Genomic DNA, 17,150 nt, shown 5'->3' on the forward strand with positions numbered 1-17,150 from the left:
AACCACTAACGTATGGACATTTTACTTTACTTTATTCGTTGTTTTTACTGTATCGTTGTTATAATTTATTAAAATATTACTTGAGATTGGAGCGCGGAGTCCATTCTAATGCCTTAGGCATTGTATGTAAATGTTTGCTTATTTATGTACTAGAACATAAAAAAGAACGCACGTTTTTTGTACTATCAATATAATTTCTTTGATATGTGTGAACATGATTTTTTAGTTGTTGAGACATACAGAGCGTTAAATATAGTAGTTTGAAAAGTGATTTATAGTCGGGCATTTTGTGCCTTATTTCAAAGACTCCAAGCTTAATCGTTAATTCTTTTTAATATTCCCAATTGAACTGTTTATATGATATGCGTGACTAAAGCTAATTGTTTGATTATACGGTGAATTTTTTTCCACATTTTACATTGAATTTAATATTTTCGATCCCACAGCAAACTGGTTAGAAAGTTAAACATTAACATGAACCAGAACAGCGGAAATTGCGTTTCATATAATATTTCATCCGAACGATCAAAACAAAAAGTGTTTCATTTTAGTTTACATATTTCGTAATTTATCTTTTTCTCATATTTTTAACCACTCGATCTGCACCCAAACTGAAAATTATTTTCCAAAAAAAAATCGAAAACATTGTATTAATTAGCACTTAATAAAGCAATATTTTTGTTTTAGGATTGATATCGATTGATGCTGGGAATAATATTAATATAGTAGAGAATCCTGATTTCACTGCCATCACCAAGTACTATGCCAGTTTGGTGGCAATTGTGGTATTTTTGTTGTTATGCGTGGTGCTTTTTCCCTTATGTGGATTATGCTTCTGTTGTTGCCGATGTTGTGGCAATTGCGGTGCCAAAGCGCTACCATCCGACAAAAGAAGGGATACTTCCAAAAAAGTGATTCAAGCAATTCTACTGATAATGTGTACCACAGGATTACTGTAAGTTGTGAGTTTTACTCACTTACTTTTACTTCAGTTGACATATTTACGTGACTCAAAAGCTTAAATAAAGAAACACAAAAACATAAACAAAAAATAGTTTAAAAAAATGAGCATCTTAAGCTATGCGATATCTAATGTATTTTTATAACTCATACTTAATACCGCAGGAAATTAATCTCGTTTTCTAATACGCACGATTACAGGGAATTTGTGGATTGCTTGTATAATCTATGTATGAGACTCATTGGTAGGATATTGAAAAACATCGGGCTTAAATATAAATTATGCTATTGAAATTGTTTAATTTTTGAAACTTTATAAATCGCTTTGATGCTGAATCTGAATGGTTTCTAATTCCCACTAACAATCTGAACCAGCGTTTGAATTAGCAATTTTTTATTTACTGGCACAGTTTTAACTATTTTTTGCCGTAAATAATCATTGAATTTTTTCCAGGTTTTGTATCGTTTGTGCGTTCGCCAGTAACCAACAACTGGAGGACGGAGTTCAGGAATTTCCCACAAATTTAAATTATAGCGTTAGGGATACTGAAACCTTTATGGATACCACAAACGCCCACCTTCGTCATTTATTAACCAACAATTATCAGGAATTTTCTACTGCGCTCAATAATGTTTTACAAAGTAAGTAAGCTTAATTTTTGTTTGTCGTATTCCTTCTTGTTATTTTGGTATATATTTATTTGCTCTATCTAGCCAATTAGATCATTTATTGATCTTTACCATTCATCGCATTGAAGCTAAAATGTTGGCGCTTTAAAGAGCATTTCGTAGTTGGTACGTTAGCACTCTGTAACCACACACATCTATATTTCCCATGGCCTGAACTATTTTTTACTTACAAATTAAAATTATCTCAAAATTTTACAATTTATATATAGTGACATAAATATAATAGAATAATAGAACCAGGCTAAACTTGAGAAAGCATTCAGCATTATAATCGTACAATTTGAGTTTAAAGATGGAAATTGTTTCAAAATAAATGTATATTCGTTAACTCAATTTAGATAGTTTCAGGCTAATTTGGTCACTGTGACTTCAGATTTACAATAATAAATTACTTTGCTCAAATCCAAGTTCAACAAGAAGTAATAGAGGTTTGAGAGCCGAATAAACATCTAATTTTGAAATTAAGACTCAATATTTACAAACATTTTGGTGATAAAAAAATGTCTTGCACTTTCAGATGGTACGGAGATTGCAATGAATCAGCTGTTTGAGTTTGCTGGTGCTGCCAATCTAACAAAACTGTTCGATTTTTCTGAGAATTTGGGAAATGTGAATAACACCCTGTATGAGCTGAAAAGCGACACTAATCGACTAAGGGTTTATGCGTCTCAGCTAAACGATGGTAAGTTTTCGATGTTTCTTTTAAGCTGTTGTAACGATTTTACTTAAATGCTTGAGAGAATTATACTTGAATGCATTCTGCAAGCAAGCGATAGGTAAATCAAAATAAGTTTTATTTTGCAGCCCTTAGGAAAGTGAAACGAGATCTTACCAAAACTTTAAACGATTGCTCATATTTGCCGGAATGTTCAGACTTTAAAAAGAAGATAGATTTGTTACAAACAAATATAGATTTTAGCCAGGTAAGTTATCAGTTATTTTTTCATTGTCATCATCACTTTCTTTGATGATTAAATTGACAATTATATTCTGCTTTGTTCTTTTAATGGAAAATCTGCACCTGTTTTCTAAATTTACGTACTTTTCACTTACCAACTGGTACACACTTACTTATAATTCTTGGGTCAAATTATGACAAAATGAGTGTAAAATGAGCGTATGTGTGCGTTATAATAGAAAGTAATAAAATAAATAAGAAACAATATTTTTAAAAGTTAGTAAGTAGTAAGTGGATTTAAAAACATGTTTTTGGACATAATAGACCGTATTCAGAGTGTGCAGAAACGTTGGTTTCCAAATTTCTTTTGCTATGGTGAAAAATTGCACTTTCAAGATTAATTAAATATTAAAAAACAATTAAATATACATTTAGTTGGGACTCAAACGTTAGCACTTCTGCCGCTGTAATGATACTAAAATGTTGAAAGTTTGAACATTTAGACAAGATAATTTTTGGCTGAATGCAATAAAAAGTTCAAATGAATGCCGGATCTCAAACATATACGATACCAACTTTTTTATACTCCTTTGATGCACCATTGTTATCTTTAAAAATAACAGAAATGTTCTAACACACGGAATTTAGTAAATATTCGAGTCGATAATTTCGTTACTTTTTAAGATAAAACCGATTAAAAACAAATGTTTACAAAAATGCGCTGTTTCGAGGACTTTTTTTCATTATTTGTTCTGGGAAATAACGAGTCAACATTTCTTACGTTTGAAGTAATAGCCAAACAGTAGTAGTAGTAAACATCTTTATTTCTAAAAAAGGCTATCGACCTATCGGTCTTTCTGCCCTTGTTTAATACATGCAGTCTTAATCTAGATAAAAAACCAATATGAAAATTCTCCTATTCTAGGTTAACAATAGTAGTAGTAAACATCTTTATTTCTAAAAAAGGCTATCGACCTATCGGTATTTCTGCCCTTGTTTAATACATGCAGTCCCAATCTAAATAAAAAACAAATATGAAAATTCTCCCATTCTAGGTTTAGCCAAACAATTAAGCTAGAAACCAAAAAAATATATTAAACTCGGTTAATTGCTATAAAAGTTACAATACTCTAACTTTTTCAAAAAATATGGTGCGCCGCTTTTTTTGGAGTATAGTTATCAATTAACTATTTGATTATATTTTAACTATACTCTACATGTTACTATAAGAAACGTTCACCCAATTTCATCTGCGATTTTTTAATTGTTGTGTTTTATTTTTACGTGCAGTACCTTGATAGATATTTTCCAAGGGTAAGTTGGTTGTACAGTTGCAAAATGCATCGATTTCATCCTGCTGGTACATTTGTTGCATGAATTTAGAAAAGTTTTATCGATTTGCTATTTTATTTCATGCTTTGAAGTTATTTAATAAATCCATGGGTTTATTGCCGTTTTTTGCCATTTTAGTTTTGCTCGCCAAACGTATTATTATTAGTATTACAGCCGTAGATATATTAGATCACATCACACATCGTTACCGTTTTTTGCATACAGTAAAAGGTACCCACATGCTAATGTGCCAGTTTTATAAATCTTACAAAAAAGTGCTTAATCAAGCAAATGTTATCTACAAATGGCAATGATAATATAAATAACTTATGCTTTCTTCAGACGCTCAGGACAATTATCATAGTATGTAACCATCAATGTAACTGGTTTATATTACATGGTTTTAAATAGAATAAACATCCATTTAAAAAATAGGATGGTCAACTGAATAATTACAGTCGACTTTATGAATCTATTTTCATTACACTGTCTAAAACTTGATCGATTACATTTATCTGTAATTGAATGAATTATTTCTGTTCGTTGGTTTAGTGGCTATGCAGAAATGCTGTGCTTTTTAAATTTACCAATTATTACTCGACAATATCACGTGAAAACATGCATGGTGCAGACTTACATTTGAGATAGTTGCTTTGTATAGTTGATTTAAGTTGATGCCTCATTTATACATCTTTATTATTCCTAAATAGGTCCCTGATGTGAGCAGTACAATTGCAAGTTTAGGTAGTCTTAATATAGCTAACATTCAAAACGACGTAGATGCTGGCCAGAAATCGTTAAACAATATTAGAGTCAGCTTATCAGATGCTTTGAATAAAGGTTTAAATGAAGCGAAGACACAGTTGGCAAATGGACAAACCATAATCACAGAAAATCTTGATAGCGTTACTGGCTCTGTGAATGATGTGAAGAAACAAATCGATTCATCTGCGTCCAATGCTATTAAAAGTTCGCAACAATTCATTGATAATAATGGAAAATATCGATTTTATTTTGGCGTAACCATCAGCTGTGCTTTGTTATCAATAGTTGTCTTTATTTTCTTCGGTCTTATTTGTGGAGTGTGTGGGAAAAGACCTGATGGCTACAGTGACAACTGTTGCAATAAAGGAACTGGTAGTAACTTCTTATGCTGGTAAGAATCTTTTATTACTACGTTTAAGTGGTCATTTTCCTAAATCTGCATTTTGCCCTCGGCAATGTAGGACTAGTAGTCAACTATGGATAAAATGCAATTAATAGAGCTCCAGAAGTTCCATCTTGGGATTATTCGTAACAACAATTAATAAAAATATGCGATTGAGTTTGTTTTGAAGCTAATTTCTACTGTTTTTCAAAATTTGATAAAATAATCTTAAAAATAGTAACTTTTATTGTTACATGTTACGAGAGTTTTCCGGGCAATCGCATGCGAATAAAGCACAACTTTGTGCTTTGTTTTCTTTCTATTTTATATTTATTCTCGTCCCACCTTTTTAGTTATATTTTAGCCATTATCAGGGCTCGCAAATTATGTGTTTTCTTGCAGTAATCTAAGAGAGGATGTAATAACATAGTAGAGAGAACTTTGGGTACTGAACTTATGCCAACCTAATGTTGAAAGCTCACAAGAGCATAAGCTCTTCGAATATTTTATTTGTGAGTCTTGAAGAAGGCTAAAATATAGACGAATCGTTGACCCAAGACAAACCAATTATTTCAGTTTTATTATTTTTTACGGCTCAGTGAAACGACACCCTCTCTTAAATTTTACGCGCATAGAGACTGAAAACTTCGTACAAAGCTGTGTGGCTGTATAGAAAGTATATAAATAATCTTTATTTCCTATAGAAAAAGACTATCGACCCGATCGGTTATAGAAAGTATTTTTTCTGGTATTTTAAATTTCATAGGGTGGCCAAAATCTAAGTATGCCACCAAGTCAATTTTTATAAATCAAATAGGCGTCTTTTCAATTCATTCTTATATTGCGTTGAATTTGTTTTGCATAAGCGTTTATTGTGAAAGACTCCTGAAGACATCACAATCTCTATATTCAAATGTAATCATGTTCCAAACTATTCAATGTTTACAAGAAGTACGCTGAATTATTCAATTGATACCATTATTACGCATCATATCAAATGTAAACAATATACTATTTTATTTAATATTAATTTGACCGTGAGAACTATCGGGTGTTTCATAAATATCCCGACAAATTTTTTAATGTCGCAAGGCACCAAGTAATTATTTTTGCCTGAGACACACGGTGTTGAAATTATACATTTTATTTTGTTTTTTGGTTCTAACTGTTGCCGTCTACATGATTCAACCTTGAACATTTTTGTGGCGCGTTGCTGAAATCTAACGACAATTTCCTAAATTTCTTGATCAATTTAGAAATTTCCTTGGCTCTTTTTGGTCTGTAGAGTATCGAAAAGAGCCTAAAACAAGGCGTTGATGCTTGAAAATCATTTTGCGCTTTTCGTCATAAGTTACGAAATCGAAAGTTCCCATCCTACATTTCCAGTTGCGAAATGAAAATTGACTCAACTGTGTGAATTAATCAATTTACTAACATTAATCAATAAATAACGAAAAAAAATTACACATTTAATCAATTTTGTAACCTAATTAAACAGCGTAACATTTACCCAGGAAACTTCATTTTTTGTATGTACCTATAATTGGTATTCTGGTCTATAACGTGTTCGCATTTATATCTTCATGTCTATTTGGTCATGCAAGCAATCAGCAAGGCAAAGAAAAATTTAAAATTGACGTAGGCTGCTACCACCCTTAAAAGTTCGTCGGCATATTTATGAATCACTCTGTATATGTGAAGCTATTCTCCTATAAACTTCAAAGTACCAGAAAGTTATATTTAGCCAGCAACTATAAACATTTCATGTGCCCGTTTTTTCTTTCAGTATGAAATGATTTGGGATTCATGGGGGTTGTCGATTCGCTGACTTATTTATTTCCTATAAGCTTACAAATTAGATTTTCTTTCAGTGCTGTGGCGTTCATGTTCCTCTTTGGCTTTATTATCTCACTGATCACGCTGCTGTTTCTCCTTGTGGGAGTAATTTCAGAGCGAGTTATTTGCGATCCCTTAAGTAATCCCGATCCAGATCAATTTACTCTAATACGATTATTGGATGACTACAACCTGGACTTTGGTATTGATGTGACTCCCAGTACTTTGCTGTCGAATTGTTTCCAGAATAAAAGCATTTACACCACGTTTAATTTGCAAACAAAGTTTAAACTGGACGAAATTCGAGCCAAGTTCGATATTTCGGAAGCAATGAAAAATCTCCAGTTTAATGGTTCAATTATTCCTGATAATTTTACAATCATTGATGGGAACACTTTAGACAACTTGGCAAAGTTTAATCCAGATATTAATTCGGACGGCTTCATAGATGAGGTAAGAAATAGCTTGTTGAAGATGTTTTATATTTAATTTCATGATGGCTTAGTAGATTTTCCTGTAACGTAAATGTTAAACAACTCGGTGTCTGAATAACTGATTTTTCCTTCCCAGTTAAGCCGGAATTTAACCAATTACAACCTGGATGAGTTATCGGATGGTTTAAGAAGTGTAATTTCTGCGTTACCTTCCAGTAGAGAGACTTTGAAATCTGAGCTGGAACTTAGTTTATTGCATTTGAACACTTATAATGAAAAATTAATTATCCCAATGAAGAACGTGTCTCAAACACTAGTGGTAAGTTCAGAGCATTCGGTTATTGTTGCCTGCGACACAATAACAATTCTTTTGCAGGCCAATGTTTTAAACTTGACAGAACAACTCAATATGGGCTACAACACCTTCCAGGAAGCAATAGAAGCTTTAACAGAAGACATTAATCACATTCAAGATGTATTGCGCACCGAAGGGCCTGCCCGATTAAACGAGGTAAAGTATGCAGCCAAGTGAATAAAATAGTAATAAATGCTTACTTAAAATTCATGCCTTTACTCTATGGAAAGTGCTCACTGCATATAGAATGAATGCCTTTTTCATAAGACGACAATGCTTATTCACACAAGTATTTACTTACAAATACCGGAGTACAAGCAGTCACAACTTTTTAATCATTCAGTCCATTTTCTCCGTTCTCCAAAAATTCTGGAAAAGGTTTAGTGGACAGTATAACGCTTCCGATTGGAAAATAACAACAACATTTTTGTAAATGCTTTTGGCAGAGATCCACTTAAATACATTCAATAGAAACGCTATATTTTGTTTGTAATTTTGCAATATATAGTAATGATTTGTTTCTACATTTGAACTTTGTAATAAAATGCGACGAAACGAGACATCGGTTAATAATTTGAATACTCATTAGGACTTTTTTTAAAGCGTCTTGAGAATTGTTTTTTAACAAATGGAGTGTAAATCGGCCAATATCTCAGAAACGGTTGGAAATACCCATTCAGTCTTTACGTCCTTACTTCTTAAAACGTTGAACTAAGAATAAGAAAACCTTTTTCCTTATAAATTAACCTACATCTCGGAAATGGTCTAAAATCTCTAGAGTTGTAAAAATTTGTAAAAAGTTGTAACGTCCTTACTTCTTAAAACGTCGAACTAAGAATAAGAAAACCTTTTTCCTTATAAATTAACCTACATCTCGGAAATGGTCTAAAATCTCTGGAGTTGTAAGAATCTTTGAGGTGGACTCTTTACATAAACATTTAGAAAAAAAATAGACACGAGACGGTTAAGTAAAGTGCAACCTACGCCTTTATAAGAAAACTTCGCCTTTGAAATGTCGTCAATTCCACTATTACGAGATATTTATTTTCAAATTTTTTAACTTATGCTCTTTTCTACAATGCTTTTATTTGTTTTATCAGTTAGAACTTTTCTTCATCTCCGCGTCAATTATATTTTCTTATTAATATCGATGCAAAACACTCCTGCTATATCGATTGTTTTATTCTGCTCTTTCTCTGCCTTACCTTTAGTCTTGCTTACATTAATAATGTCTCAGTTTTGAAGATATTTAAACTGATATTTCTTGATATTTTCTTAACGTAACATGCGACGTTTGACCATTTTAATGTTTTTTTCTTTTAAGATTATTAATGGTTATTTTTTATTTTAGACTGCGCAGATTTTTGCCAACACTACACTGATGATAATAACAACTTATTTAGATAGAGTTCAGGATCATATAGAAGTAAAAATTGGGCAATGTGGTCCTCTAAGTCTAGTCATTAACTCTACCCTCACTTCAACTTGTGATAAAGTATTAACACCTTGGGTAAGCATCTTAAGTTAATAATGAAGAATTTTAAACTTTTTAAATTTTTTTAATAATGAAGATTTTTCAACAATTTTATTAAATTATTTCTATTATGTTTCTAGAATGGATTTTGGTTCAGTCTCTTCTGGACAAGCATCCTATACGTTATTACAATTTTTGTTGCTACAAGTTTGGGTAATCTCTACAAGAAGCATAAGCCATATGATCAGTACATTGAAACGTAAGTTATTAATGCATACATTTTTAGAGCTTGACAAATTGCTTTTCATTAAATCTGCATCTTTAGATATCTACTTCATCTATGTGTACACTTTAGTATTGGCGCAAAATGACACATCATACGTTTATATAAAACAGATAAAACCAGTATGGCAATAAATTAGTTGAGTCGTTTAAATCTACGGAAACCTAATTAAAAATGTAACCTTATTATTAATATATTGCTGCATTAAATAGCTGTTTAGCACGAACCTGCTTTAAACAAAGTAACACAAAGTAATACACCGGGCTTCTGTGGAAGTAAATGTTCAATTCAGTTTTGTGTTTGACTTTGTGATCAATATCCACAAATTACTGCTTTTCGATTAAGGGACATGTAAACTGATAAAATTGAGAAAAATTCTTATTCAATTAAAGCATCAAAACGAAAGCAAACATTTGCTTTACATCACGAGTACATTTACCTAAAAAAACACTAAAACTCCATTCCTAAGCTGTATAAAAATATGTTGCCTTGACTGTTAATATTTAAATTTGTGGTCCTAACTTTACAAACTGTGGTGCTTTTTATTTTGTAAACTTCCAAATAGTTTGTAACACACCAGCATTTGTTACTGTTTTCAGTTTAAATGTATTGTTTTTATGTTATTTTGCAGCGAATATTTGTATGACGCGTATGCCGATCGGGGGGATAATATTCCCTTGAACAGGTGAGTTTCGCATGTGGTAGAGCTAAAAATATAATCTTGTTTTGTGGTAGTTTGCTTCAGTGGCTGAGTGAACTAACACATGGGAAGGTTGAACCAACTAGTGCCAATCTAAACTCTTTCATTCTGGTTTCTTCTCGATGTAGTTTATCTTGTTGGTTTATTTCCTACATATTTATTGGGGTTCTTTTTAATTCTCGCGTACTTCATTAGTCGTTCTATGATTGTAACTCACTCTTTCTGTTTTCTTCGCGTGTTGCGACTTTCGTAAGTCAACAACGAGTTTTAATTGTTCATCTACAATTTTTTAATTCGTTAACAACTTTTTAAATATTTTATTCTTGAAACGTGCTTACTAGGAGATTTTCTGGTGTGGATGCGTTGAATGCGTGCTGCCCCGGCTCGTACAGTCCAGCCTAAGCTGAAGTGTTATTATTATTATATTTAGATTTTGCGAAATGCATGAGCAACAGTATCAGATCGTCCTTGCCGACATTTTTATGGAGTCGTTTGAAGAAAAAGATCAAATTTCATTATAAAATATATATAATTTTATAAACCTATCAACGCTTTTAGAGTCAAGGGTCTGGTAAAGATGGTGAATATTTCAACTTGTGACTTGCTTCAGTTTGCAAAATAGGATTTTCTAAAGAAGAGCCGGAGTAGACTGGAAACATCAATTTTTAGACCGATTTTGGGAACCTGGAAATAATCGGCATTTTGGTTCATTTTTACGAAACTTTCAGTATCTTTCGAGTGAGAGTTCTTCCAAAGATGGTGTTCTTTTCAAATTGTTATTTGCCTTAGTTTGGAAGACATGCATTTTTAAAGGAGAAATTGCAGTTGGGTAGAGGCATCCATTTGAGACTGATATTTACTAAACCGGCAAAATCAGGATTTTAAATGATTTTTACCAAACTTTCAAGGTCTTTGGAGTGAAACGATTTGTAAATAGGGTGAAAAATTCAAACTGTGTCTGGCTTACTAAAGGCAGACACAGTGAAAGATACTATTTTTTAAAGGCGAGAGCGTAGTTGATTGACAACATCATTTTTAAACCGATTTTTTCGAAGCTGGAAAAAGCCGAGGTTTTGATTACTTTCTACGAAACCTTCAGCATCTTTAGAGTGACAAGTTTTCTAAAGATGATGAGCTTTTCGAATTGTTATTTGCTTTAGTATGGAAGGAGCAAGCGCAGTTGGGTAAAAACATTTTGAGACCGATATTTACTGACCTGGCAAAAATCAGGAGTTCAGTTTACCAAACGTTGAACTTTTTTAGAGTCAACTGTTTTTTAAGGATGGTGAAAAATTAAAATTGTGACTTGCTTTAGTTTGGAAGATACGCATTTTTAATCGAGAGAGAACGTAGTTGAGTAGACATATTTTGAGATCGATATTGACTAAGCTAGCAAACATTGTTAATCTGGTCGATTTTTACGAAACTTACGGCAACTTAAGCGCGAAAAATTTTCTAAACATGGTGGAGTTTTCAAAGTTTTACTTGCTTCTATTTGGAAGAACTGGACTTTTAAAAGACAGAGCACAGTTTGATAAAAACATCAATTTTGAGACTGATATTTACAAAACGGAAATTTTACCAAACTTTCAACATTAGATTCTATGGGCTTCTAAAGATGGTAAAATTGTCAAATTATGTCTTGCTTTCGTTTCGAAGATTCGACTTTTTTCTAGAGAGAACGTAGTTGACTGACAATATCAATTTTTACGAATCTACAAAATATTGGGGCTGGTTTATGGTGAACGGGTTTCTAAAGATGATGAACTTTTCAGATTGTTATTTGCTATTATTTGGACACGTGAATTTTCAAAGGAGAAAGCGCCGCAATTGGCTGAAAACATTATTTTGAAACCAATACTTACTGAGCTGGCAAAAATCGGAATTTGGGTCGATTTTTACGGAAAAATTCAGCATCTTTAGAGTGAGAGCTTTTCTAAAGATGCTGAAATTGTTATTTGCTTTAGTTTGGAAGGCGTGAATTTTTAAAGGAGAAATTCCAGTTGGGTAGAAACATTCATTTTGAGACCGATATTTACTAAGTTTGCAAAAATCGGAGTTCGGGCCCTTCAGCATCTTTCAAGTCAAGTGTTCTCTAAAATTAATGCACATTTCAAATTCCTATTTGAGTTAATTTGGACGCCGCACCTCTTTATGTAGACAGCGAGTTGCGTGAAAGCAACCATTTTGAAACTGATATTTAGTAAAACCTTTTGAAGCAAAGTTCCCGGATCCATTTTTATTACATATTTTTCAGCCGTTCATCTTTGCTTCTCTTAGATTAGAGTGGGAATTACGATATCGAAATTCAACAAGCATTAAATAATGATAACATAAAGTTAACGGATTCATGGGACAGCCGTACTTTCTGCAACATCGGACGCATGCATCAGAAATCGCCACTTTAAAACTTAGAAACGCCACTGAGAAACTTCCACTTTGAAGCCAACCCGTTTTCTGAGTTATGTTAATTTCTTCATGGCGCATGTTTCTTTCTTTGCTTTTAAACTGGAAGTTCAAGGTTTTTGTGAATTTTTTGGACATTGAGTTTGGTATTCCCTCTTTGGTTCACAAAAGCAATCACCACTATCTACAACATATATCACATCGCAGGTTCAATGGAAAAAAATATTTTCTGTTACACACACAATTAGAGCTTGCTTTCAATATACTCTAACTTTTATCTACAACACCAGAAAACTGCCTCGGTAGTTCCAAAACACTGCATTTAACTAAATAACCATTACATGTTTACTAACGTTTCTTTTTTGCTACTTTTTGCAGTCTAACATAATTTTTAATTCAACCTCTTATTAGTTGGCTGAGGTTCATTTATTATTGTCTTGTGCTGATTTCAGCCGTGGAGGTAAACGCAGCAAGAAGAAAGGAAAAAAGTCGAAGAGGTACGAGGAAAGGCCAAATGCAGGACGTGAAGTTGCCAGGGATTATGCAGCTGGGTCTCATCCACCTGGCGAGCGATATGCAGATATGGCACCTAAGTAAGTCCTAATTTTTCTTTTCCTTTATATCGGCATCGAGACCTTGGTTTATGGATGCTTGAGTTTACTGAGCGTAAAACATTTCAAATTTCGATAAAGATTGGAATTTACTGATTGTTTTGAATAGTCCCGAACATGACATTCTTGAAGATTTTCTTAAATTAAATTAAACACTGGAAACAACCAATTGTCATAATTATTATACGTTTATAGTAATTACGGCGGCCATTCCTTTAGACCAGATGGCAGACCTGATACCAATGGCAATTTTGTAACGTCTACAAGGTTTTAAGAGTGAAATAAGCATAATTTGTTATATACTAATATATTTATTTTATTTTATATTATCCTTTAAAATATATTATTGAGTTAAATTTATAGCATTTATTTCTTATCTGGTTTTGTACGATGTTGGAACTGTAGTAAGGTGGTTCCTGTTTGCCTAATGTCTCCTTTTGCGCTGTGCTTCTTTTCACATTTGTTTGTTCTTTATAATTGTTTAAATTTGTTATGATTGATGCTTAGACATCGCAGGTCAAATATTCGTATTTAAACCATCAAAACAATGTTATAATTTTTTGCATAAATAGCTTTATGAGCGGCTTTTGTTATGTGATTGTTTGCTTCTCGTTAATTGTTGCTTTGGTGATTTCTTTCAGACACTGGGAGGATTTCCCAAACGGGGGACCACCGCATTACCAGCGAGCACCAACGGAATACGAGCGGCCCCCACCATATTACTACCCTGGAAGCGGAGGGTAAGTAAAATTTAGTAAATGTAATTTCAATTGGTTTCATTTGGTCTTGAAAGGATTTTAATGTTTTCGTATTATAATTCTGGGATTTAAAACAGTGTCGAGAAGCATCGGCTGGTTCTACTGTATGATTAAACATTAAAATATAAACAATATTGGTACTTTCGAGACGATGACTTCATCCCCATCGACACAACAATAGTCAAAGAGCAATTCGATACCAAACAAAAAAAGCGCGAAGAAATCACTTAAAAATGAAAATGTTGCTCAATTAATTAATTTCCGAGCGATATTAGAAAGAAATTTCAACTAATTAAATGTGCCCTGGCAATTCGAGGTGCGGCGCGATGAGTTATAACTCACGAACTCACAGAGCGGCATCAACTCAAAAGCGCAATTCAACACAGTGTTACCCAGGTCTATTATAAATGTATGGATACAGATTTAATTATTTTACAAAATGAAATAAGTCCTAATGTGGTTAAGCAGCGAAAAAAGCGAAATTAATCCATTTATATCGAGCAAATTCCTGCAAATATGGTTATGAACAAACTAAAATATGCAAACAGTTTGTTTTCAAAATACAGGGTGCCAAAGTTTGAAATATTTCCACGCTTTTTCTTTATAACTCCTTGAGTTATTCAGATATTTGTTTCAAATTTGAAACATTCCTAATTTATTATGCTCTAATTTATTATTAGACACACCAACTGATCGATAAGTTTGATGCAAATTTATTGGCCAATATTTTATGCCTATTACAATTTTTTCGTATCGAGTATCGTTTTTTCGTGTTTTCTGATATATTCGCAAATAAAACTGGTAGATACGAAAAATTGTATGGGAAAAAATATTCTAAATAAAAAAAACAGGGAATTTGAAAGAAAGTGTGTCGTCAGATTTTTATGGCGCATCAAAAATACTGCGGAGTAGTAAATAAAGCACGATCCTAGAAAAATGTACGCCCTTTAGAATTTAACAATCCACTGACATGTCTAAAAATCTCGAGGAAATTTCTCTATAACTTTAGGAGCTATAGGTAAGAAAAAACTGCAAACTTACACTGTGTATGTGGAAAAATAACCGTTTGCTGTTATTTTACAAAAGTCTATATAAACTTTTGTTTTCATTTTTGAACATAAAACCCGGACTCAAAGGTAATGCTTCGAATCATCTTGTCTTTAGTTTTGAAATAAATTTTTTTGTTTTTCGAACAATTTAGGTTGCTGATGCCGAAAGTTTCAGTGTTCTTCGGTTTAAGATTAATTACAAAATAATCAGGAATATCGAGTCTCGCAGACTCCACAGCACAAATTACTGATTAAGTATACTGCAATAAATCCAATAAAAATTAAGCGTTACATATTTGGGTTGGTCGAAAGAATAACCTCATGGCAGAAAAAATGTAATTAATGCATATGAAACCAAGAAACTAATTATTTGAATTTGACTAAAAAAAAACTGCGTTTTGTTTGTACTCAAGTATTCATCAAAAATCTATAGAAATTCGTTTTTAACCTCAGCAGATTTCACTGCAGTAACAAATGTTTAATTGTTTTATATTAAATACAAGCATGGATATGCTCCTAAAAATAACAATATTTGACAAATAAAAGATTGACCTGAAAGGTTTGATAAGGAGATATGAACGCAAATAATTTCAGCTCAATTTGGAACTTGCATTTTTTGTTTATAATACAACTCAATAACAGGAAAATATTGCAATTTCTTTAACACTTATTAATGTTTCAGGGAACAGTAGATTTTAAACAAACCCGACTGAAATAGAGGAGTGTACACTGGAAAAGAATAGCGATTGTACAGACTGAAACAGTTTAGCAATTTTCGTTGTTTTTATCATTTTTATTGGTAGATAAAAATTAGGCAAAAAACATCATTGTTTACGTCAAGTTGTACATTTGCGTTACTCACATTTGGACTGTCTCTAGTAAATGTAAGTTGTTCGAGATTCTATGGCTTTTAATTTGTGATATGTGTGTAAATACAGTTTAGTTATTTGCTTTTGATTTACTGCACTTTATTGTGTGCAGCAGTGCTTCAAACCGATGCTACATATCGGATTTCTCTATGCGAATAGGTAAATATATTATAGATCAAAATGTTCAAGGCATGTGTTCCGAGCTAGTTAATCAACCCTTTCGAACACATTCCAATACATCATGTGCTCAATATAGATTATTTTTATATTGTAGCTGTGCTATTATTCGTTTTCCTAATCAGAGTTTTGTGTGTTGTGGAATTGTCACAGGCTGTTCTTTTTGTTATGCGATTATGATCCACTAGGCAATTTATATTTAGTTAATTTGGCTACTAGCAAAGTTTTGTGTGCTCTTGTTTTCTTAGATAATTTTCTTGATCTGAACAATTGCACACTTAGTTTAAATTTTAATGGCTTTTAAGCAATTACTAAGTTAATGAAGAACGAACTAAAAATACACATTTTTTAAATTCCAAGCTAATTTAATTATAATAATCTAACGTAGTGGCAGTTTGTTTGTCTTTTGTCTGTTTCAAATGTTATTATGTAGCATTAATCAGCACTTACAGTTAGTAGAAATTGACAATTTAAAACTTAGTGTTAAAAATTCTCATAGTTGTTAATATAGTTGTACGTTTTATTTGGGGGCACAAAATCTAAAACAAATGCATTTAGGTATATGTCAGTATTTTACTATAATATATGTGCATGTACTCTTCCATATAATTAACATGGTTTGTGCTCAATTTTTTAAAAATCATTATATAATTGAGGCCAAATTGTTGCCATATTAAACATCTCGTATTTATTATGTGTTATATGGATAAATGTTCCAACGTTTATACATATTAATAAAGTGATAWAAACTGCATTTTTTTWATTTTTGGTAACCTATAGCAGGTAAWTTCTATCAAASAATATATTAGCTTCGTATAATGCCGAACGATATGGGTTTGAGGTGTAAAAAAAATGTTAAAGTCAAAAATAATTCTTCTAATTCGCAAAAACTGAATGCTGCAAGATTTTACAATAAGCATAAAATTGTGAATACAATATTAGTGCATCAACCAAAAAAAATGAGTTGATTTCATCCACCAAATTAAAGGTTCTGGTAGTTTAAATACCTCGACACTTAAGATTCACCACTTGTCCAAAACGGATGAATTCGATTGTTTCATCCAAAATATGAGTCCTTTTGCACGGCGAATTTCACTAAAATACATCGAACCATTCTCCCGATATTTCAAAAAAGATAATTTCTTGATGAATTTTGACTATCAATAGCAGA

General features: G+C 32.3%; 1 protein-coding gene across 6 annotated transcripts in view; it reads left to right on the forward strand.

Moving 5' to 3' along the window:
• Window positions 1–16,733, forward strand: part of LOC109538973 (prominin-like protein) — a 42,625-nt gene extending 25,892 nt beyond the window's left edge. For 3 of the 6 annotated variants that reach the window (XM_019906448.2, XM_019906450.2, XM_019906449.2), the window contains exons 4-17: window positions 688–955; window positions 1,415–1,602; window positions 2,168–2,332; window positions 2,455–2,573; window positions 4,591–5,036; window positions 6,899–7,316; window positions 7,434–7,616; window positions 7,674–7,808; window positions 9,004–9,162; window positions 9,267–9,385; window positions 10,041–10,094; window positions 12,968–13,108; window positions 13,768–13,866; window positions 15,616–16,733. In XM_019906448.2, coding sequence (XP_019762007.1) covers window positions 688–955; window positions 1,415–1,602; window positions 2,168–2,332; window positions 2,455–2,573; window positions 4,591–5,036; window positions 6,899–7,316; window positions 7,434–7,616; window positions 7,674–7,808; window positions 9,004–9,162; window positions 9,267–9,385; window positions 10,041–10,094; window positions 12,968–13,108; window positions 13,768–13,866; window positions 15,616–15,625 — 2,504 coding nt within the window. In that variant the 3' untranslated portion in view covers window positions 15,626–16,733. Of the gene's footprint in view, window positions 1–687; window positions 956–1,414; window positions 1,603–2,167; window positions 2,333–2,454; window positions 2,574–4,590; window positions 5,037–6,898; window positions 7,317–7,433; window positions 7,617–7,673; window positions 7,809–9,003; window positions 9,163–9,266; window positions 9,386–10,040; window positions 10,095–12,967; window positions 13,109–13,321; window positions 13,451–13,767; window positions 13,867–15,615 lie in introns of those variants that run through there. The other 3 variants (XM_019906452.2, XM_019906451.2, XM_019906453.2) reach the window with 3 other exon arrangements.
• Window positions 16,734–17,150: the final 417 nt, after the last annotated feature.

The sequence above is a fragment of the Dendroctonus ponderosae genome, unplaced genomic scaffold (assembly GCF_020466585.1).
Source record: "Dendroctonus ponderosae isolate FM_Combo_2020 unplaced genomic scaffold, Dpon_F_20191213v2 Dpon_F_20191213_2, whole genome shotgun sequence".
In the NCBI taxonomy this organism is placed as follows: domain Eukaryota; kingdom Metazoa; phylum Arthropoda; class Insecta; order Coleoptera; family Curculionidae; genus Dendroctonus; species Dendroctonus ponderosae.